At 48.6% G+C, this 24,204-nt stretch overlaps 1 protein-coding gene across 4 annotated transcripts in view; it reads left to right on the plus strand.

The window, feature by feature from the left end:
• The window catches only part of LOC144110012 (KICSTOR complex protein SZT2-like), a 195,938-nt gene that overhangs the window by 139,214 nt on the left and 32,520 nt on the right, over positions 1 to 24,204 (plus strand). For all 4 annotated transcript variants that reach the window (XM_077642815.1, XM_077642817.1, XM_077642814.1 and 1 more), the window contains 7 exons: positions 46 to 197; positions 632 to 818; positions 4,146 to 4,342; positions 5,587 to 5,728; positions 7,769 to 8,001; positions 9,590 to 9,787; positions 14,046 to 14,361. In XM_077642815.1, the coding sequence (XP_077498941.1) occupies positions 46 to 197; positions 632 to 818; positions 4,146 to 4,342; positions 5,587 to 5,728; positions 7,769 to 8,001; positions 9,590 to 9,787; positions 14,046 to 14,361 (1,425 nt within the window). The remainder of the gene's footprint in view (positions 1 to 45; positions 198 to 631; positions 819 to 4,145; positions 4,343 to 5,586; positions 5,729 to 7,768; positions 8,002 to 9,589; positions 9,788 to 14,045; positions 14,362 to 24,204) is intronic.

Below are 24,204 nucleotides of genomic sequence, written 5' to 3' on the forward strand. Positions count from 1 at the left end.
TGCGCTTGACACTTTTTTTTTTCTAAATTACCGCCTTCATCACAGTGCGCAGGACAGGTCGCGTGCTTGCTGAGCAGGCGCGTGACAAGTCATTCCTGTTCGGCATGTTTGGCTCCCGCGGCAAGGAGATGTCTTCCTCTGTTCCTGATGTCTCTGAGAAAGTGAAGTCACCCAAGGAGAACCCAACAGAGTTTAATGTGAGTGCATTCTGCTGTGTAGAGGCCGTCTCCGCTAATAGTAGTTGCACTTCGGCAGCGGGGCACATCACTTTAGTTCACTTGCTGATTGGTTGGGATGCACAGGCGGTGTAGTGAAAATAGTTTGATGGCAGTCGCAGTTCCTACCAACATTCGTTTCCTGTCAAGTGGTTGCTGAGTGCATGTCCTTCCATTCAGTGCCTATGGGATGTTTCTGTTTAAAACTGTGCTTGCTTTATTCGTTGTCTTCTCTAATATGAATTTGATGGCAGCCGGAGGTCAGGAGTGCTTTTCTGCGTTCATGAATTTAACACGTATTCATTTGTTGCCACTATAATTGCCTAGTGGGATGCACAGAAACTGCTAGCTCATGTATGGTGTCAGGGGGTGCCTTTTCCCAGCACTGTTAATAGCAGGCCTTACTCTCTTTCCAGTTCTCGGATGCTCTTTTCACTGAAGTGCCACCATCTTTGCCGGCTACCGCCGCCAAAGCTCCAGTGCGGTCCATGGAAGCAGACTTGCCCAGTGCCGAGAACTGGACCGTGAAGAGGGTTGGGGAGAGACTCAATGCCACATTCCAGCATGCTGTGCATGACTTCCTGGAAGGCGGTGTTCAAATCGGCAAGTGATATGGTTTTCTTTGTGTGAGTGTTTGCAAACCACTGGCAGAAAGCCATGTCATTCACGTATTTTTTCGTTCACACATAAAGTAAGGCTGCTGCGTCATAGATTCCTCAATGTTGTATTAGTTTGGCGTCTCAATTCTTTACTTCTTTTTAAAATAGTAAAACCTTGTTAATTCAAAGTCATTGATACCATGAAAAATATTTGAATTGACCGGGTTTTAAAATTAACCAACTGCAGAACAAAAGGTTTACCCACACAAAAAATTTGGAATGTGCCCCTTTCATTGGGTGAACTTTGCGATTACCGCATGTTGCCGAGTAAATGTCGACTGCCCAGCTCGTAGCCCTTGCTAGCAAAAAGAAAGTTTACTCCTAATACAAATCGATGCTTACCCCGCCCCTCGTACTTCATACTGCCGCTGCATTTTGTCTTGTAGTTTCCCGCGGGATGGCATAGTGGCACGCATGAACCCAAAGCAACATATGTGCCAAGGGCAGCAGTCCGAAGCCAGTGGAGATAAAAGGCGAAAAAAGCGGCATTCTGCCCTGCCTCCACATTCGTGTGTGGCTTGACTGACTAGTGGCAAACTGAACGGCAAACAATCCTGTAGTTCCAGATCCTGGCACAACGAGCTGCACGTCCTGGAGATTGTCAAAATTGGAAGTCTGCCGTCGCGCTACCTATCGTTCGTCCAGGGAAGCGACTGTCAGTGTGAATAGGGCAGGTAAATGCCGCGTAATCCAAATTTTCTTTGGCAGAACTGATTTGCTTACGAACTAACTTTATTTGACGCATGGAGCCCCATGCATCCTGCCAGGAACGGGGACCGACACATGGTGCGTGCTATCTATCGCTCGTACAAAACTGCCTTATGATGAATTCCAGTCGCAGGCCCAGAGCGGTCTGCATGCTCTGTGACAGAGCGCCTGAATCCGGCACAGAGCGCGCGACCTGAAATTGCGATTGGAGTACACTTGCTCTGACCAGAGCATGCAGGCCAGAGCATGTAGGGCGCCGCTAGTGCCACTGAAAAAGAACGTCACGCAAACTTCCGGCCGGATCCGCCGGAGCAGTCCCGACTGCTCCACGGAGCAATCTTGGCGCGGCAACCGCTCCCTGTCTACGATTGGAAGACGCGATCCGTGCCTCAGATCTGCGTTTGGAATACAGTTGCTCCGAAAAGAGCAGGAAACGTTGCTCCAGAAGTGCTTCAACACTGCGATTGGAAGTCACCATTAGACCCCGCAAATAGGTGTGCTCTGCGTACAGGTCAACCCCGAACTTTATGATGGTTTTTGTTTGAGAAAGATCAACCCAACCCTCTACCCTTGGCACACTACTCAACGAAACAGCGCAGGCCGGCATTGCGCTCAGTCAAGCCATCATGGGCACATATCAGGAATAGTTGTGTCATGGAACACGCACCGACGCTATTAGGGGTGGGAGGTGCTTCAATGCCAGTGCCTCCGCTAGACGCTGCCTTTGCCACCGCCAGATTGGAGAGGAGCGATGAGCGCACACATCACTGCCTCCAGTTCGACCCTGCTGAGAGTATGTTAATGCTGAGAGTAACGTAAGGCTGAGAGTATGTTACTTTGAGACTGGTATCCATGCCTGTGTTGCAGTGAAGCACGCCTTCTCTACAGGCTCGTACTTTGGCGGGCTGCAAGCTGTACAAGGTTGTTTTTTGGGCTGAGAGTACTAAGGCTGGGGCGCATCACATATAGAGCATCAGCGTTACTAGTTGGCATCGCTCTGCAGCGCCGTCTCGTGGCTCCAAAGAGCCATTGCATCATCGGTCTGCGGTGAAATCCGGATCGGACATCCTTGCAATGCACATCAGATCTTCGAGTTAACCATGCTGGTGCATGCCGTCGCTTCGTATTATGTGGGCGAATTTACATTAGAAATTACGGGACCACAGGACCAAAGTATTGGGGACTTGGTCATGGGAAGCAACGGACGCGAAGTCCAGCTGCATTTCGCTTCGAAATCGCCATTTCCGAACTTCATAGGCGTGAAATATATAGATATTTTAGTAGTTGGAGGTTGAATTTAGATGTGAAACTTTCTAGGCAGGAACTTTAGAGTGTAGTGATCCCGAATATGCCACTTTTGCGAAATCGAAATTTTCGCATTTTTTTATCATTTCAAGATCCACTGCTCCCTTTAACTGTATCTAGTCCAAAACAGAGGGTGTGGCCCTTACATGAGATTATAGGGTGATTACACTTGCATTGCTTTGACATACCCTTCCATGCTGCACTATCATATATCAAATCCTAACCAAAAGTGGCTTCTTTTTTTTTTTTAGTGTGGTCAAAAAGAACTTCAAAATAGTTTCTTCACCCGAATAAATTTACTTCTGCTCGCGCCACTCTGTGAAATGTATGCTGCCATCTACCAGAAATATGGAAAATCAGCTCTTCTGTGAAATCACAAGAAAATGAGGAATATCATTGACAAGCTGAGCTCAGCCTTGGTCGTTTTTAGTAGGAATGCGCAGATGCACCAATCTCATGCGTGGAATGGAAGGGGACAAAAAAATACTGTTCCAATTTTTCGATATGTGAAACTAATTGAATGGACTGACCTTTTGGCTATTTCTGTTTTGTCTAGCGCCGTTTCCTGGCCCTCAATGCGGCCATTGTCGCAGAAATCGAAGTATTTGTAAATAAATTAAAGAGCAATGCAAGAGAAGTTTTTGGGTTTAGCACTAACAATGCTATAACAAGGTTTCAGACTACACTGCAAAAAGTTCTGTCCCAAAATTTAGACACGAAATTTACTTTTGAAGATGCGGAAATCTTGCAGTTCTTTTTCTCTTAGGCGTTTCTATTTTGAACCAAAATGGCGTCAACCGTGGCTTATCTTTTGGGCCATGACAGGGCATATCAATACCTACTAAATGCAGAGACAAAAAGGAGCGGTTCCTGAACAGTAATTTTCTAAAAATGCCCAGAGTAAGGTGATTTCGTACACTTTAGAGCATGATATTTGGAGACGTAATTTTTTTCCTTCAAAAGAAGGCCTCGACATTTCTAGTGGGACTTGTCTTGACTGAGATGAATTTTTTCAGTCAAATCTAAAATGTCAAGAATTTTCCGCATTTCCTTTTGAGTGGAATGACCCTCCTGAGGAAAGGAAAGGCGCATAACTGGCTTCCTGGGTCAATGGACACCTCAATCGCTCTTTGAGATATGTCGGTGGTGTGGTGACGGTGTCCACCTGCAGAAAACATGCCTTCGCACAATGTTTTTGTGCTTGGCAATGCTAAACTGCCGGTCATCTTTTTTTTCTCTGCCTCTTCATGTGGGTCAGGTGTTCCCAGCCTGGTGGTGTACCGCTGCGCTGTCAAGGCCCGCCGGGCTGTCCCCTTGGTCCTGAAGGAATTCCAGAATGGCCTCAAGAGCCTTCCGCCCGAATTTTCGCTAGCCATGTTTGCTGAGGAAGGCACGGGGCGCCCTAGCCGGCCCACGGAGTTTGTCCACTTCATCCCACTTGTCAAGCAAGCCATGGTGAGTTGGCCGGCGCGGAAGGTGCTGTGATTACATTGCACTGCATGCGTTCATCTTTGAAGGGTTGTTCATGGCTCTGTGCTAAATTTCTGATTGCGTACCTAAGATTTGTATTTTCACATTAATTCAGTAGCCCGCAGTGCTTGCAGTGTTTTTGGTTTTAATAAAATGGAGCTTTACAAAGTAACAGCACGCCTTGCACCCGACTTGAGACTGCCATATCTCTTTGCGGGCTCGGATTTCTTTCAAGGTTTCGTATTTCTTGGCTTCATTGTAAATCTTTTTGTAATCAACGTTGCTTGGTAATAAATAAGTAATTACTAATGCAAGGACTAGACACCTCTGAAATAGTTCAACTTTGCGTGTGTGGTGCTTTGAATGCTGAAAGCAAAGCAGGTGTCCAGCCTTTCAGTGAACTGTTCAGTTCTGAGTGTTTTTCAAGTGGCTGCACATGACGAAAGCAGCCTTTGCAAGTGGTCTAATCATTTGTAGCAGCACTAATCATTTGGAAAAGTTATTTATCCAGCATTGCAGTGGGTATAGTGATTATGATGAGAAGAGCAGAATTGCAAGGCATCTATACTGAAAGTGAATGGCTTCCAAAAGGCCTGTTAAACAGTGTGCAAGGACTGTTCGAAAGGCTTGGTACATTCCTCAGCTTGATTGCCTTGTCATTGAAGATTCATGCTACCACCCCCTCCCCCTCCCCTTCCCGTCATCGCACCGGAGGATGGTCTTTCACCACTAACAGGTGGCAGCAAGGTCATGCATGGCGTGAAGTGAAATAAATTTATCACTCAGTTATCATTAAATCGAAATTTGGAAGTGAAATATGTCATGCATTTTCCCTACTACGCTGATATATGTTTTTTTATGCAGCCTCGATGAACCTCCCACATAAATGATATGGTGCTCGAAATGCGCACACCAGAATTCTGCTGCATTTGGTGTCTCTTAGTGTCTTTCATTCATTTATTTAGTGAGCCCTTCTTCATTATTTTGTTTTCAAAAGGAGAGGAAGTAATGTCTTTTCATTTTTGAGGCAAGAATATATCCGAGGGGGCATTCACGTGATGTGACAGGAGGTTTCAGCATGAACCGTATATGCTAGAGGGATGTGGGGGATGGTGGGGGGGGGGGGGTCGTTCTGCCTGCAACTGCTGACAGTGTGAAAAGAGCTACAGCAGAGTGTACTGGTGTGATCTGTGGTGACTCCAATGGTTCCAATTGCCACTTCTCTGCAGTTCCCCGAGAAGTATGCAGAAACGATGGCTCCTGGCAGCCAGCGGTGCTTCATTGTTGTAGGCAGGGATGAGAACCAGTGGAGGGCATTCATGGGGCTCTCCAACCTGGCCACCTACATCGAAAACACCCGGGCCACCAAGAGTGAGTGGCAGGTGCTTTGTACACGCCTGCTGCATCTTTACCCTTTGCACACGAGGCACGTTTTTTTCGAGGGGAGGCAATTGGAAACTTATTGGTGGGCAAGTGATGGGAATAGCAGCACGCTTGCACTGGTGCAGCAGTTAAGCAATGCGCCTCTGCCCTGCGATGTATGACCAGGGTTGCTCATGCCGAGCTTCTCTGAGGATTTTTGGTGAATTTTTCGCCCGCAGTCAACGACAGCGACGCCGACGACACCGGATTTTCTGCGACACGAGCTCCTTGATGCTATTGTGTTAAAATAGATTCACTCTACTTTTGTAGCTTGTTTCAAAATATAACGTGAGATGCCTTCTGAAGCGGATGGTTTAATGAAAAAAAACTCGCATTATAGTCGTGCAAATGCGGTAATATTGCTTTCGACAGGCACGAGTTTCATAACTCTTCCCATACAAGCAAGTGAGCCCATTGCTTTCAGAGTCACAGTGCCTGGCACGTTAGCTTGCTTGAGTGGATGGGGGAGCAAGCATGTCAAGGCATCAGCAGAACTTCGTCCATTACCAGATTTTGCCTTCAAAGAGAATTCATGCAGCTAAATCAACCAGATTCTCATCATTCTATCAATCTTACTGATGTCCACAAAGACGGCATCACACGCAAAAAAAAAAAAAAAAAACTGAATGTGGCTGCTAACACACATTTCTACAAAAAATGCTAAAATCTGCGATTTTTCGGGGAACCGCAGAAATCTGGAGGCCATAGTTATGTCTTGATGGACTTAATGTTCTGAAGCTACAAATGGGGCTATGAGGGATTCTGTAGCGGAGGACTTCAGATTAATTTGGAGCACCTGGGGATCTTTAACATACCCCGACACTGCACGGCACATGGCTGTGATTCTATATTGACTGCTTTGAAATAGGGTGGCTGTAGCAGTGGTTCGACCCAGTGGCATTTGGGTTGAGTCTTTGAACAGCCACTGAGCTAGTGTGTCAGCTATAAAGGGACTATGCAACGAATAAAAAGTCACTTGTAAATGTTTTCAATGCTTAGAAGTGATGCTAAGAAGCATTCACACCAAGTATGAGTCTTCGGAACTGAGCCGGCAATTTATTATGAATTTTTAAAAAGCGTGTTTTTTAAAATTCGCGGGCCGATTGGTGTGCTCGTAGTGACTGATTTTGAAACTAAAATCGTGAAAAAAAGACGTCACTGTACCCACGACATCACCAGGCCACCACGCGTTGTCATTCCCTGGAGCCACGGCAGCCACGACATCACTGGCACACTTCCGGTAGCCGTGAAATCGTCTGCTCGTGCCGCCGCGTCACCCTCTCAGGCAAGCGCGAGCCAGGGCATTGCCTTCGCGCATATGGTTTCAATTTTCCTCTGCCGCTTCCTTCTGTCGGGAGTTCCGGAGCCACTCGCAGTGGCTCGCCGGGTCGCTACTGTCTTCGCTGGCATTCAGCCGGTACGGTGTGAACTCATAGGGCTCGATGCCCATCGCGGCCGTAAGAGGGAGCAGTCACGCCTCGAGGTCCATGTCCATTACTGCTAACTACAACAGACGACAAGCAAAGAAACCTGATGCGCGCCCGCCGACGCTGCTGCTGGGGGGCTAGGAGTGACAACCGGAAGTTGCAAAAGGAACGTCAGTGATTGACGCATTCATGGGCTGTGCCCAGTCCCTGAGCTGTTTTCTTTATTTTTGTCTGGGAGTTGAGGGGGGAGAGGAGGAGCGTTATTTTTAATCGTCTATATCTTTGTTGTTATTGATGCTAGCTTAAAAATTCTTGCGTTGGGGTGACGAGTGATGAAACGCCTATCTGTCATCTGATTTACGTAATCTTAATTAATATATTGCATAGTCCCTTTATTGAAAATGTAAAATGTTAGTAAATCCTAGTATACTTTTAACTTTACCGTCAAAGGCAATTAGTTCATTAATTACACTTTAAGATTTTAAATAACTGTGCTCGCACACTTATTAAGTGCATATCAGTGATTCATTGTTGCACAATCATGATCATTGTACTCTCACAGGCCACAAGTCCACTCAGCTTTTTGAACCATACATGCTGCCAACATCCGCATACTTGGAAGTGGCTGCACTGAGTCGAACACCAAGCACACCATCGTCCGTTCCACCCACCATCGCTGCACCACCTTCAGACAAGGCCAGAAACACGGCTACTCCTGCTGACGCGGGAGAAGGCCGGCAACCTGCATTGATACCCAGGCAGCGACTGCTGTTCTTGCGTGTTGAGGACAAGGCGGTGAGTCCTGCTCTCTTGCTAGTTTGGTGATCTTCAGCTGATCCACAGAAGAGAAGCATGTGGGGCAAGTTGCTCCTAGAGCGAGATTTGTTTTTGGAATGCGTTGTGTAACTCTCGGGAAGCGGTGTGCAGCTACTAAATGGCCCTAAATAGTAGTACTAATAATGAAAGCAACAACAGTGTCTGTTTGCAGTCTTAAGGGGCACATACAACTACAGTAAAAAATGGATGGAACACCGTATTTAAAAAAAATTTAATTAATCTCTGTCTTTTCGTGCAGCCTAATTCTGAGTGCGAACTACGCCGTGCACTACTAAATCTCGGGTATTATGTTCCAAAAACTTTTGGAGCACAATGTGCCCTCTGTGGCCTAAGATACGCAGTTTGTATGTTCGAAGCAAGCTGGGCGATGTGCCTTCAACAGATACATGAGGCCGCCCAACAACGGCGAACCCATGCAACAGCTTAGGAACACAAGATAAGGCTCGAAAATATGCGTGTAGTTGAGCAGTGTCATGTGCAAGATCAACTGTCTACTGCTGGGGCTGACGTCTACTGTGCGAAGCACTTCATGCAAGACGGGTTGGGGGTGTCATGCAACTTGTGTGATTGGCTGTGATTCATGTCTGACATCACGCATGCTCAAGAACAGCACCTTGAGATACTATCAAATGCACTCCCAACAGAAGATATCAATAGCTCTGTGCTTTGCTCTGCATGCAAGGGAAGTTTAGGGAAAGCCAACGTTCCCAGACTCTCTCAAAATAACGGGTTCTCCATTTACGCTGCTGAGTGACGTCATCGAGTGTGTAGTCTCACTGTATATTCCCTTCATGTTCATCAGACGCCCCATGCACGGTGGGCATTGCTGGCCAAATCATGAAAGTGCCAGTTAAGTTGAAGACGTGATGTTGCCACAAACAGAAACTGAACATGGCAACAGCAACGACGGTGTTGAGAGTATGTATAAATAAATAAAACTCAAAATCAAGAAAATTCGTTGTATTCAAACTGACAGCTGTCGTGAGTTTCATGCAGAATGCTCTCGCACTTGAGAGAACCAGCATAGTGGTTTTTAGAGCTTTTTTTTTTTTCACTCTAGATGTGCTGTTTCAAGTGGGCACCATGCAAGTGATGTTGTGGTACTGATACTCGAGCAGTACTTAAGTTATGATTGTGCTCCTTTAAACGAAGCAGGACAGCGTCGTAAACCATGAGTGCTGCATTCCTGCTAGCGTTCACTAGCTTAGCGCATCCAGCATCTCCTAGTGACACATTGAATGGACAGGCTTTGGCAGAAACTGGATGCCACCATCGATAATTTCCCTTACCTTGAGTTTGGCGCATGATGGCCTGAGTTGCCTATGTGCCATAAAACACAACACAACAACAACAACAGAAACTGGATGCTTGTGCCTAAAAACATGTGATGGTAGGGGCCGTCGTAAAACCACAAAACGTCCACCAGCAAACAGAGTCCTCTGTACTACCAGGGTTTGTGTGTTACAGTATTACTTCAATACACAAAACTTCAGTGCACGTTTCACATGTAGCTGCTGCTAATGCCCTTGTAATGCCTGATTTGCAGCTCACCCTGTATCTGTACAACTGGACGTCCGACCAGGGCCAGGAGCTGTTCAAGTTGCTGGGCCAGCTGGTCGAGTGGCACGACCTGCGCAATGACTTCCTGCGCAGCCTGGCCTGCCAGAAGATGGGGCTGTTCTTCGACCAGCCCCTGGAGAGGGCCGCCCATGCCGCCGACGCCGTGTGCCCGAGGCAGCAGCAGGTTCGCTCTGGGTCTTTCTTTCTGTTGTTCTGTGTGGAGGGGCGCTTGTGTCTGAGGCGTGCAAATAGGCTCTGTAGCAGTGGCCAGTGCAACATTAAAAAAAAGAAAGAAATAGTAGAAGGGATGTTTATGTAATGTGACACTGCTTTCAGTGCTGACCATATTTGCTTGAGGTATGTGGAAGAAGGAATGTGATGCGAATCTCTTGGTGTGTTCAGTTGATTAATTTGGCACACAGAACCATTACATTAACATGCATGGATGAACCCTGCTCTACTGTGTGGATGATGCTGATCATTTTAAAGCTGAGGGAAAAGTAGTGCACTGCACACAACACTGCTGCAGTCCTCACCTGCTGACGGAGAGCAGAATCCTTGGATGGCGGCCGCATCAGTTGTCAGGCTTGAAGCCTGGCACTGCTCTGCTTGCTCAGGGAATCATGCTTGTGAGACAGGTTTTGACTGCTGCGCAACAGTTGTTTGTTCGTGTCCTTCATCATTGTTTCGTCCTTCTCTTTCCCTTTGCATTTCCCTTTCCTCCTTGCAGGATAGCAAACTGGAGTCTTCTTGTTAAACCTCCCGCGTCTTTTTCTCCTCTCTGTCCGTTCAGGATAGTTGTGGCCACTGTTCTCCCTGTCGTCTCGTACAGTGCGATTGTCTGTCCTGTGGTTTTGAGTGGACATGCATTTCCACCCTAGCTTCAGGCACTGCAATAAAAGCTCGTTTATTCGACCCCTGTTAATTCGGAAATGCGGATAATTCAAACAGCCGGCCTAGTCCCGGTGCAGTGCCCATGTAAGTCTACGGCGCTCGATACTCCTAATTCGGACGCTCTGCATCTTGCACTATTTAATTCAAACTGCTTTGCAAAGGGAGGCCATGTTCAGGTATGACCAGCACGGCAAATGATCATCAAAATAGCCCTACTAAAACCTGAATTGCACCTCTGGCATGCACGCAACGGCAGGCATGATGAAAAACTAGGGGTGTGCGAATATTGAAATTTTCGAATACGAATCGAATACGAATATGAAGAAAAAATGGCTTCGAATATCGAATCGAATATCGAATATCTGGTCAGCACAAAAAATAAATTAAGAAAAGATAAACAAGCAGAAATTGTTGCTCATATTTTTTTCAAAATAGTGTATGGCCTTTGCAACTGAAATAAACAAAACTAGACTGCCTGAGCACCGTATCAAAAAAAAACATGATGTGCGCAAAAATGTATACTACTTAATTGAACAGCATAACAGTATCCAACCTGTAATGTGGTCAGGCAAAATGCAATCCATAACATGACAAGACTGGGAACAAATATAACATGATGGCTAGTAAAACCTCATTAATTCGGAGTTCGAAGAATCGACAGAAATGCCCAGGTTATTTGAAGGTCAATTCATAAAATGCCTCGCGGCCCCGAAAAAAAAAATACCGAAAATTCGGTAGTCTTATGAAGCGGCTCTATCGTGCAAACACCTGTAATCACGTGACGAGCACAGAGTTTCTGCGTGCTGGAAGACATCGCGAACGTAAGCGAGATGGGAACGCGCACTGATGTTGGAATGGCGAGACTGTTTCTAAAAAAGGAAAAGAAATGACGAGCGACGTGTCAGTAGGTGTCTGAAAGCGGCACGGTGCTGAGATTGGACTACTGGCGAATGGGCGGGCCGACAGTTGCCATTGCAACGAGCGAGTGGCCAAGCTCAGAAACCAAAACTATGCGGCAAGGTTATTTTTTTTACCTAGTGACGGGGGCCCTCCGAACATTGCCACGCCTGCCGTTAGGCCCACTTAAGAGGTGTGTGGGTTGCAGTGCACCACGCAATACGCGGGATTTTTACAGGATCACTTGACCTGTTGTGACACCTCGACTCGCCCCTTCGGGAGCCTCACGCGAAATTCCGCAAGTAGGCTTTCTCGCATAGCGTAGTTGACCAAAACAGGATGGCCGTGGTCACGCTCGGAGAGTTAAGGCGACAGAACGAATGCCATGGGTATGGGCACTAATTAGGTAACATATTACGGAAGGATAAAAAAATAAACGCGCTTTCGCGTTGCAATTTTTAGAAGCGGGTCGTCCCCCATGTTGTTTGCAGCACGTGTGGTATGTGGGAAAGCCCAATTGCGGAATTGCCCACGAGGTCAAGCCTAGCGGCATCGGAATGCGATCGGTCCAGCCGATAAACGATGGAGAAGAAAGAGAACAGGGCCTTTATATTGTTTTCATGGAACTTTGATCTCTATATTCAGATAATTTGCCCTGATATCGAGCTTTTGCCACAATCAAATTTTTGAAAGTCGGCACGGTATATGATCGTTGCTGGGTGTTCGGGAATTTTCGAATATTCGGAAATTCACGAATATCATTTCTTGAATACGAATATGAACCGAATATGAAACATATTCGATTCGTATTCGAAATTTCGAATATTCGCACACCCCTATGAAAAACATATAGCGGCCCCGTCTCCAAGAATAGCCCAACTGCACAGATATGGTTTCACTTTTGTGAGCTTTGCACCAGTCCTCAGTGACGGCGGTAATAAGCTGTGCATCAGCCAGCCAACTGTGCCCAGCTGGACGCCATTTTGGATACTAATTGGCATGTCACTGGTGTTTTCTTCCCCCTTGTTTTTTTGGCGCCGTTGATCCATTTCCTTCGGTTCTGTCTGTGTGGTTCCATACTTCCAGTGCACTGAAACTTCACGCTCGTCATGTGCCATTCGCTATTTGTGTGGTGAAACCTCCTCACACGCGACTCTGCCACTTGTGAGGGGTGTGATGCAGTAGCGGTAGAGCTCGGCCGCATTGCACTGTGGAGGGTGATGGAGGCCCTTATGAGTTCAGTGCAGTTCTGCTTGGCTACTCCCGACAGCAGGCACGCAGGAAAGCATTGATAGAAAAGCCCACCATTGCTGTCCGCCTCATGTTGTTAACAATTTGTAGATGTTCACACTTCTTTTTGTGTTCAGTTTGGCGATCTTGAGGTCCCATGTGGAGCTACTTCATGGAAAAATTGCTTTAATGCCCCCAGAAAAGGCTTCTTGTTTAATAAAGGTTATCGTGCTGGGTCTGCCTGTCCGTATGCATGTGGCTAGAATTAGGTCATGAATAGATGTGCTCTCAAAATCCATGGTTATGTAAGGTCAGCAACACACGAAGCGTGCGAAATTTTTAGCCTGGCTAGTAAAAGCTGTGAATGCACTTACGCCAGCCACATAGTCTGAAATTTTTGGGGGGATGGACCAAAGGTAACTTTTTTGTAACGAGGGCGGACCTTACATACGTTCCTGGCTTATGCTGTTGTGCAAAGTGTACGGTAGTAAACACCTGCACAGTGGTACACCTGCACAGTGGTACACCTGCGGCTTCACCTTCAGTACACCGATGCTACACAGCTGCATAGTTGGAGTGGCATTTGAACGTGGGCTACCAGTGTGTGTACTGAAGAAGCAGCCGACGCCAGACAAAGTATCTGTGAGGCATGCGAAGGCAATCTAGTGCAGTACATTTGCCATCACGCTCCTCCTATGGAGTTCCGATGGTGCGGCGCAGCATTGTGACTGTGGATGCTGCAGCAGATGTCATGCAATCCAGTGACACTATCATAAATAGCTGTCAACCTGAAAAGGCACTGTTCATGCTCCAGTTAGAGGGTGAGCGGGAACGAGTAAGCGATAAGTCGAGATATATCAGCATGAGAGTAAGGGCAGAAAGCATGAGATCCCTGCAAATAGTGCCAGTGACAGTTGTTACTGTGAAATAAAAATTCTGCAATGAGCTTGCTTTTAGAAATCGGAAATCAATATTTTAGTGTGCCATTACTGCTTTCTGCATCAGGCTGTTTGTTGTAAACGCTGGAGCCTGTACACATTTGGGAAACATTGTCCCATTACAGTTGTGATGGGTCATAAGAAAATATGTGTACCTACCGTATTTACTCGAATGTAACGCGACCACTTTTGTAACGATTAGGTTGCCACTTTGTCCTAGTAGTTGTGACCTGTGGTTCGTGTACTGGTTGACCGGCGAGTTGGAGTGCGTGATTTCGAATGACCAGTACGATCAACGCACACGTTTGACACATGAAATGATTTTAATAGTGTGTGTTTGGTGCTCTTCATAGCGTTTTTAAACCTAGTATTCGATTGTAACGCGGGGGGTGACATTTCCTTTCTACTTTCGGTAAAAAAAACTCGCGTTACATTCGAGTAAATACGGTATATAATCAATCACACTTCCACGCATCTCTGCAGGGTCCTTTGCACGGCCTGGGCAATGCCGGCATAGCAGTGGGCACTCAGACGGCGTCATCCACCTCGGCACAGGGTGGGCAACAGCAGGCCAACCCATGGGCCTCGCTCGAGAACCTGATGACACGGCACAACCCTCCGAGCCGGCACCAGGATGGCGCAGCGGCGGCGAAGGGTGCACTGCACGCTCAGTTCGGGCAGGTCCTGCGGGGCGTCAAGCCACGGGTGCCTATGCAGGCAGCCCCATATGCAAACTGTGATGACCCCGTCTCACGGCACGGCCGCCAGGTGCAGGACGTGCGTGGACTTCGCAGAAGGGGTGAGTGGTGCCGTGCTCTGCTAGACTGGAGTGACCAAATGGGCTTCTCACGAAATTCTGTAAGCAGACTTTGCCACAAATCTCACTTGACTCAAACGAGCTGGCCAAGCAGCCACTTTGCAGAGCCCTTTGATATTACCAACTTGAAACTCCCTTCTGGGCCCACATGTAGAAGTCTGGTGGTCTGATTGGGCCAGAACACAGGGGTTAGCAGATGGCCACATCACTTGCAATGTTGAGGCAAACTACCGTGTTTACTCGAATGTAACGCGAGTTCTTTCCCAAATTTTTTCCCCTTAAAGTCTACCCTCGAGTTGTAATTGAATACCACACTTCGATTGGCCTAAAGCAGTGCCGCGATGCAGCCATTTCAAAGCAATCAGCTTGGTTTCGGTTTCCGCAGTTTTGTGATCTTATGCTGGCAACGTGGGTACCACGGAAGCGAAATCCTCATCCATCCAAAGCGTGATCCAAAGTCAAAGCGTTGCTCTCTGTCATTTTTCTGTGTTCGTTGCGACCTCGCGCTCAACGCGTCGTTGCGTCGTGTTCTTGTGGCGTCGCGATCTTGTGGCGTCGCTCGCGGCGTGATTCAGTGCACACAATGGCAACGCATCGTGCGATGCTCGTTTTAAGAGAAAAGCGATCCTGTTAGCTGAAGATATCGGCAGCTCGAAGACTTGACCTCAACGAGTCAACCATCTGCGGATGGCAGCTGCGGCGGGAGGGGCTTTTTAAATGTGAGCCCGACCGCATAGAATTTCATGGGCCTCACCATGGCCATCATGTCAAGCTGGGGACTTTATTATCGAGCAGCGCAACCGTCTCATGGGGGTCAGTGTTGAGCTGATCCGTTGGAAAGTTAGAGACGTTGCTCGGGAGATTGGAAGTTCAGAGCATCTCGTGGGTGGGCCCTAACGTTCATGAAGAGGAATGGATTCTCTCCGCGGCGAACAACATCGATACGGCAGAAGTTACTGGGAGACTTTGATAGTGAAAAGGAGGACTTCATTTCCGAGAACTCGGCCTCCAAAAGCAGGGAAGATAAGTAAACATGTTGGTCACGATGTCTTTTAAAGGTACTTTGTTTTGTGTAAACATGTTGGCCAAGATGTCTATTAAAGGTACGTTGTTTTGTATCCTTAAGCCTCGCATTACATTTGTGGCTTTATTTTTTCCCACTGGGCAGCATGTATAGTCATCTCTCGCTTTACATTCACAGTCGCGTTACATTCGAGTAAATATGGTACCCTCCGCATATAATACAGACATGCAGTAATACGAGATGTAAATCGGACGTAGCAGGGACGGGAAAAAGTTTTCATCTGTGTATAGTGCGACCGAGGAAAACTCACAAAAAGCATTCATTTGTGCTACATTTCGGGCATTAGTAATCATCATCATCGGATATGCTGTCTTCTGAGAGTCCCTCGTAAGAGATACTTTCCATAGAAACTAGTCTTTGGTACTGCCAAGTTTGTTTCATATCTCGCAATTCTTGCAAGCACGACTGATGAGGTCCTCAGGAATGCTGGCCTAAGGGTCCGCTATCCAACTGCAGTGTGTAGCTGGAAAAGCCCATTTCAGTCGTCTGGCCTCAGTAAGTGCAGGCTCTCCCTACCATATCCAGTCCATGTGGCGGTGCTTGATGCAGTGTCGTTGCTTTCGGCAGTTACTATTACTTATACTGAAAAGCCGCTGTATACTGCTTTCATGGTCCCGACATTGTGCTGCGAGACGAAATGGCCCTGCTTCCGATAGCATGTGCATTACAAGGTCGAAATGATTTCAGAACTGTGGATGTGTGAATATTTGAAACTGTGAATATTTTTCAAATAGTATTTAGCGTGCAATTTGATTCGCACCGCACCTTCACTATTCAAACTATTCAAACCTTCTAAACACTCATAAATTACGAATTTCTTGCCTAACTCCCAGCAAAACATTGCGACATTTCCAAATGATGGTATCTAGCATTTGTCACATGAGCTAATTTGCTAACCTATTTCATCGTGGAATCGACGGCCTTAATACAGCGGAAACTCGTGTGCGGTAATGCTAGGCAGTGCATAACATCAAACGCCGATGGCTATTAAGAGCCGCCACAGTGTGACCACTGCAGGTTGTGGGTCGGAAAACGAAGTGCAGCACCTCACCAGACCACACGGCACATCATGGCGTTGTACCACAATGCAGTCGACAACTGCTTGTGAACCTGACTGGTAGCGATCCTCTCGTTTTAGGTCACTGCAATAACAGGCACGGAGCACTCAGAAGTGGCCCAACTTGTGGGGGATAGTGAAACGCTTGCGAAGTTATGGCCCGGGTGTGCTGCTGTGGTTGTTTCGCTGTGACCGCTCTGACTGTTCTCAATTTTCTTCAGTTTGATCTAGAAACTGCATACTTAGGCCACAGAGGACAAGAAAACAGTGTATGACAGAAGTATTGGGTTCAGCCGAAGCAGCCGCACCCAGGTGCAACCCGTGTGCTGGTACATCCAACAGCATGGTTTCATTTTTGCACCTGCAGTTAGGAACAGCGTATTGTCACGTAGTGGTGACGGCAGTCGAAGCAGCGATGAAGACGGACGAAAGGGGTCTTCTAAAAGAACTGTTTATTGGGCTGACTTGCACCCAAATTGGACTGAATCACTCGGCGGCGGAGAAGCGACAAGCGTGCTCGGCGGTCGTCGAAAAGAATGCCCGCCGCTGTCGGCCGTGCTCAATTTAAAGCTGATAGCGAACATTCGAGATAAAGGGCGCAAAGTTACTAGAACATTCCGGAACAACGTAGAATCAGCTTTGCCTGGCTGCGATCAATCGAGATAAATCTAGTCGCGTCTTGCGTCGCAAACAAAGCGATAAGGTGGTGTCGCGGCAGATTTGAAAAACGAACAAACACTGCAAATATTGGCGGCATTACTCCCCTCTCAAAGAAGCATCGACCCGATGCATTAAAACAAATAATGCAACTAGTAAGGGAAAAAAACGGATCTTGCGAAAATAGAGCATGGAAATGCAGCGGCCTTTAGCGCGCATAATACGGCTTCAGACGGACTACATGGACAACTTCTGGTCGTACGCGGCGTCGCTGGGATGCAGTCATTGCGTCAGGGATGACTTCATAATCCAGTTCACCCAGCCGACGAAGAACCTTGTACGGGCCGAAATAGCGGCGCAAAAGCTTTTCACTCAATCCACGGCGGCGAATGGGCGTCCACACCCAGACTTGGTCTCCTGGCTTGTATTCCGCGTTGCGTCTTCGTAGGTTGTAGCGTCTGGCGTCGGACCGCTGCTGATCTTTGATCCGTAATCGGGCAAGCCTTCGAGCTTCTTCTGCGCGTTGAAGGTAGGCGGCAACGTCGACGTTCTCTTCTTCTGTAACGTTGGGCAGCGTGGCGTCTAGCGTGGTCGTGGCATCCCTGCCATGGACGAGCCTAAAAGGCGTCATCTGGGTGGTCTCCTGCACTGCGGTGTTGTAGGCAAAGACGACGTAAGGCAGGATGACATCCCAGGTTTTATGTTCGGCATCGACATACATAGCGAGCATATCGGCGATGGTTTTGTTCAGGCGCTCGGTCAGTCCGTTGGTCTGCGGATGGTATGCAGTTGTCCTCCGGTGGCTGGTTTGGCTGTAGCACAGGATGGCTTGCGTGAGTTCCGCCGTAAATGCTGTTCCTCTGTCCGTGATGAGCACATTGGGGGCGCCGTGTCGAAGAAGAATGCACTCCACGAAAAATTTGGCCACTTCTGCTGCTGTTCCGTTCGGTAGGGCTTTCGCCTCGGCGTAGCGGGTCAGGTAGTCGGTCGCTATGATGATCCACTTATTTCCAGATGTTGACGTTGGAAAAGGGCCAAGCAAGTCCATGCCAATCTGCTGAAAGGGTCTTGCGGGAGGTTCAATGGGGCTCAGAAATCCTGCTGGTCGTGTGGGAGGAGTCTTTCGTCGCTGACAATCTCGGCATGTTTTCACATAGTGTGCGACATCGGCAGACAGTCGGGGCCAGTAATACTTGTCTTGAATGCGGCGGAGGGTGCGAGTAAACCCGAGATATCCAGCTGTCGGCTCGTCGTGTGAAGCCTGTAGAACTTCTTCGCGGAGACAAGTAGGTACAACAAGGAGGTAGGCTGTTTTGTTCGCTGTAAAGTTCTTCTTCACAAGGACCTCATTCTGCACACAGAAAGAAGACAGTCCTCGCTTGAATGAAGCGGGGGGTGAAGAAACCTTGCCTTCCAGGTACTCGATGAGGCCTTTTAGGTTGGGGTCCGAGCGTTGCTGCTGAGCAAAAGAGCTTGCGCTGATGGGTCCCAGGAAGGCGTCCTCATCGTCGTCCAGCGGCGGTGCATCTACAGGGGCTCGTGAGAGGCAATCGGCGTCAGTGTGCTTGCGTCCGGACTTGTAAACGACAGTGACGTCAAACTCCTGGAGACGCAGACTCCATCGAGCGAGTCGGCCAGAGGGATCCTTCAAATTGGCAAGCCAGCAGAGCGCGTGGTGGTCGCTGACCACCTTGAACGGCCGTCCGTAGAGGTAGGGGCGGAATTTCGACGTAGCCCAGATGATGGCAAGGCACTCCTTCTCAGTGGTCGAATAGTTAGCCTCGGCCTTGGAAAGGGAACGGCTAGCGTATGCGATGACCTTCTCCAGCCCGTCACTTTTTTGAACGAGAACGGCGCCTAGTCCCACGCTGCTTGCGTCGGTATGAACTTCAGTATCGGCGTTTTCATCAAAATGCGCAAGGATCGGTGGGGACTGTAAACGACGCTGAAGTTCCTTGAAGGCTTCTGCTTGCGGCGCTTCCCATTTAAACGGCACATCTGCCTTCGTCAGTTGGGTCAGGGGCTCGGCGATGCGCGAAAAGTTTTTCACAAATCGTCGGTAATATGCGCATAGTCCGAGAAATCTGCGCACTGCTTTCTTATCGGCCGGCGGTTGAAACTGTTCAATAGCAGCTGTTTTCTGCGGGTCTGGGCGTACTCCTTCCTTGCTAACGATGTGGCCTAGAAACAGCAGCTCTTCGTAGGCAAAGTGGCATTTCTCTGCTTTCAAGGTTAGGCCAGACGACTTGATTGCGTCTGGTACTGTTCGAAGTCTTTTGAGGTGCTCTTCAAAGTTCGAGGCGAAGACAACGACGTCATCTAAATATACCAGACAAATCTGCCACTTCAGGCCTGCCAGCACTGTATCCATTACTCGCTGAAACGTCGCTGGTGCGGAACAGAGACCAAATGGCATCACCTTGAACTCAAACAGCCCATCCGGAGTTATGAATGCTGTCTTCTCGCGATCTCTTTCGTCGACCTCAATTTGCCAATAGCCGCTCTTGAGGTCCATCGATGAGAAATATTTGGCGTTGCAGAGGCGGTCCAGTGTGTCGTCGATGCGGGGGAGGGGGTAGACGTCCTTCTTTGTTATGTTGTTCAAGCGGTGGTAATCCACGCAGAATCGAAGTGCGCCGTCTTTCTTTCTCACTAGAACAACTGGTGCCGCCCATGGGCTGTTTGAAGGCTGGATGACGTCGTCGCGAAGCATTTCTTCGACTTGGTCCCGGATGGCTTGTCGTTCTCGCGGAGACACACGGTAGGGGCTTTGACGGAGAGGTCGGACGTGTTGATCCGTTATAATGCGATGCTTGGCAATTGGCGTCTGTCGCACCTTCGGCGATGTCGAAAAGCACTCACTGTAGCTTTGAAGCAGATTGCGGATCTGGTCTTGTCTGTTCCGGTGCAGGGCTGGGTTGATGTCGAAAGTGGGCGAGTTCTCTTGGTCAGGCGGATCTTCTGCGGAGGGGTCGGAGAGGGCGAAGGAATCTCGTACGTCAGATATTTCGTCGTAGAAAGCAATCGTCGTTCCTCTGTTAATATGCCGGTATTCTTCGCTGAAGTTAGTCAGCAGTACTTCGGCCTGGCCATTGCAGATATGTGCGATGCCTCTTGCGATGCTGATTCCTCGGTCTAGTAGCAACTGCATGTTCCCCTCGATGATGGCTTCAGTGTTTATGGCTTTCGTGGCGCCTACGGTCACGATAACGCTTGAACGGGGTGGGACGCTCACTTCTTCCTCCAGGACACTTAGGGCAACGTGATTTTCCCGAGTTTTCATCGAAGCGATGGCTTCGTCCGTCGAAAGCGTGATCAGCTTGGATCGCAGGTCGATGATCGCCTGATGCTCATTAAGGAAATCCATACCCAAGATCACTTCGCGGGAGCATTGCGGTAGCACAACAAAGGTCGCAGGATAGGTATGTCCTTTGACAGTCACTCGCGCTGTGCATCGTCCTGATGGCGTAATGAGGTGGCCCCCAGCGGTGCGAATTTGTGGGCCGTCCCAAGCCGTTGTGACTTTTCTGAGCTGCGCAGCGAATGTTCCATTCATCACCGAGTAATCGGCTCCTGTGTCGACTAGAGCGGTAACTTTCCAGCCGTCGATAGTCACTTCTAGGTCGGAGGTCCTGGCTCTTGCATTGCATGTCGCTCTCGGCGTCGGGTCACGGCTTCGTCGCGTATGTGAGTCACGGGTTGGGCGTGTGGTCGAAGCTCCTCTGGGTGGCGGCGTCGATTTCAAGGTAGCTTGCGTCGTGGTCGAGGTTCTCATTGTGTGCGGCGTCGGTGCAGCGAGTGTCGGTTCTTCATGCGGCGTCGCGGGTGCAGCGTCTTCATAGGGCGTGGTCGGTGGAGGATCTTCGGCGTTTAGCTCTTGAGCAACCTCACCTCCAGAGGTTGCTGCCTTTAGTTTCCCCTACGGGGGCTGGGCGACCTTCCTCGTACCGCGGCTGCGTAGCTGCGGCGTGGCGACGCAAAGCGCGAGGTTGACGGCGATGGTGAGCGCGAAAAGCGGTTCGGCGTGTACTCTTCTCGACGCAGGTACTCGTCAATTTCGTGCGGACGTTGTCCGAAGCGTGGTCATGGGGCGTTAACGGCAAATCCTCGAAGACCGATATGTCGGTACGGGCAGTGACGAAGAATATGGCCGGCCTCACCGCAATGGAAGCACAACGGCCGGTTGTCGGAAGTCCTCCAGGCGTCGCATTTCCTGGGGTTTGAGCGTCGGTCATAGGCTGGGCGGGCGGGGGCTGGGAGGCGGCGTTGTGGAACGATTGGCTCATCTCGGGGAGGACGTGGGGGTTGTCGCTGGGGCTGAGCAGTACTTACTGCAGCGGCGTAGGTCATGGCCTGGGGTTCTGTGGCCGTCGGGGTGCCAAGTGCCTGTTGCACTTCTTCCCGTACCACATCCATCAGAGTCGCTGTTTGTGGCTGTGGGGAAGATGGCAGTAATCGGCGTAGCTCCTCTCGGACGATTTCGCGGATAACTTCCCGCAAGCTGTCGCTGGTGGTGGCCGGCGTGTCCGAACGGATTGCACAGGCAGAGGAAGGGCGATTGTACTGCCGAGCTCGAACGTCGAGGGTATTCTCAATCGTGCAGGCTTCCTGCATAAACTCTTTGACTGTTTTTGGCGGCTGGCGGACGAGGCTTGCAAAGAGTTGTTCTTTTACGCCGCGCATTAAAAACTGAACTTTCTTTTCCTCGGTCATCCCGGGATCGGCGCGGCGAAATAGGCGCTTCATCTCCTCGACGTAACTGCGGACGGGCTCATTCGGAAGCTGGATCCTGGACTCGAGGAGTCGTTTGGCTCTTTCTTTCCTCACGACACTGGTGAATACCTTCAATAGTTCTCTCTTGAATAGCTCCCATGTCGTAAGGGACGACTCGTAGTTTTCGTACCACGTGCGTGCGGAGCCATCCAGTGAGAAAAAAAACGTGTCCAATCTTTGCCGCATCATCCCACTTGTTGAATGACGCCACGCGCTCAAATTGGTCCAACCATTCTTCAGGGTCTTCGCCTAGGGATTCATTCAAAGTTGGCGGCACCCGCGGCTGCTGCAGTATGATCGGTGTCGACATCTTTGGCGAGGTTGCAGTGCTGGTAGCAGCGTCTTTTCGCTGTCTGGTGCGGTCCGGCAGTTTCCCGAACTCAGGCTCCTCTCCCTGGAGACGTCGGCTGGCTCGCTGAGCTGCTGGTTCGTCCTCGGGTGTGAAGCGCTTAGGGCTGGGTTCACGACTTGAAGGGGGCGTCCGGAACATGGAAGTTACCCCGCACCTCCACCAGATGTCACGTAGTGGTGACGGCAGTCGAAGCAGCGATGAAGACGGACGAAAGGGGTCTTCTAAAAGAACTGTTTATTGGGCTGACTTGCACCCAAATTGGACTGGATCACTCGGTGGCGGAGAAGCGACAAGCGTGCTCGGCGGTCGTCGAACAGAATGCCCGCCGCTGTCGGCCGTGCTCAATTTAAAGCTGATAGCGAACATTCGAGATAAAGGGCGCAAAGTTACTAGAACATTCCGGAACAACGTAGAATCAGCTTTGCCTGGCTGCGATCAATCGAGATAAATCTAGTCGCGTCTTGCGTCGCAAACAAAGCGATAAGGTGGTGTCGCGGCAGATTTGAAAAACGAACAAACACTGCAAATATTGGCGGCAGTATGCACTAGTTACAGGGCTTGCAGTCCGATGAAACTGATATTAGATGGCAAAGCTGTTTTATGTCGTCGCCAACGCTGCTTTTGGGGTGGCATTCTACAACCGGTGCTTTGTTTTCAGGTGTTGTGATGGAGCATAGAAAGGATCGTCCTTCTCGCATTGCAACTGTGGTTGCTGCTCTTGTGTCTGTTTCATGAGTTCTCTCGTTGCATTCTGCCAGAAGTGCTTTGTGCTTTGCCCCTCTGATATTCAATCGCTGACGTCATTCTTTCAGTACAGATATACCTGGCCAGTATTTCATGGCAGCATTCAAGAGCCTTTTTTGTCATGTGAGCATTCAGTCAAATTGTGGTACAGTTGGAATTTTTTTCACTGAACGCAGTTGATATCCAAAGGACTGTTAACAAGGTATTAGTCTACAAAATAATGTTTATTAATATTATTACAATATATACATGATTTCCCCTCTTTCATTTAATGCCTGCTAGGACTTACAGGTGTAGTAAATTGTGCTGTTGATGGGTGGAAACAAAATTTGTTTGCTGTAGCTGATTCTTTTCACAGCTGTGTTTTTTGGAAAAGTGTTTCTCTTTAGTTTTTAATGCCTGTACTGATATTTGAAACCATTCAAATATATTCAATTAGATTTTAAACCAGTTTTGTTATTTGTGTTTGTTTTGCAGCTTTTAATTTGATATTAGCGCATCTCTAGTCAAAATCAAAAACTATAAAAAGAGCCTACTGATGCTGCTGCTAGACAGCGCCTTCGCTCACTGGGAGCCTGATGGCGACCACGCTGAATAATAACGAAACTGGAACTGGGGATTTGGGCTAGAATTGTTTGGATCCACATGAAATATGAAGCGGAAATTTGGCGTCCTAAAATCTGGGGAAAAAAACTTTGCATTTTATGCAAGCTTTTGTGGTATTCTTGACTGCTGGATATGTGCAAACGAGAAAAATGAAAGTTGCAGGGCGTCAGCAATAGCTGACTGAATAGCTCACAGGTGGCGCCACCTTCTGGTAACCTCTGCTAGCTGGCTGCAATGAATAGCCAAGTCATTGAAATTTACTTTGCAGGAGGGAAGGGCAGCATCTGCTCTTGTGTTCTTTTTTATGTGGTCCTGAATGAGTAACCCTCGCTCCTTTTGTTGCAAGGACACTGACCAATGCATATCAATTTTCATTTTTAAGATTGCAGAGCAAAAGTAATTATGGCCAGCAGGAGCTGTGAACTATTAGCAAAAAAAAGTATAAGTAAAGAAAAACTCACATGATTGTTTTGGTGCTCTATTGAAGATTCACCAGACGAGCATCACTCTGTTGCACTCGCTGCCTAGGTTGTGGTGTTCTGATTAAAGCCC

This window comes from Amblyomma americanum, chromosome 11 (assembly GCF_052857255.1).
Source record: "Amblyomma americanum isolate KBUSLIRL-KWMA chromosome 11, ASM5285725v1, whole genome shotgun sequence".
NCBI classification, from domain to species: domain Eukaryota; kingdom Metazoa; phylum Arthropoda; class Arachnida; order Ixodida; family Ixodidae; genus Amblyomma; species Amblyomma americanum.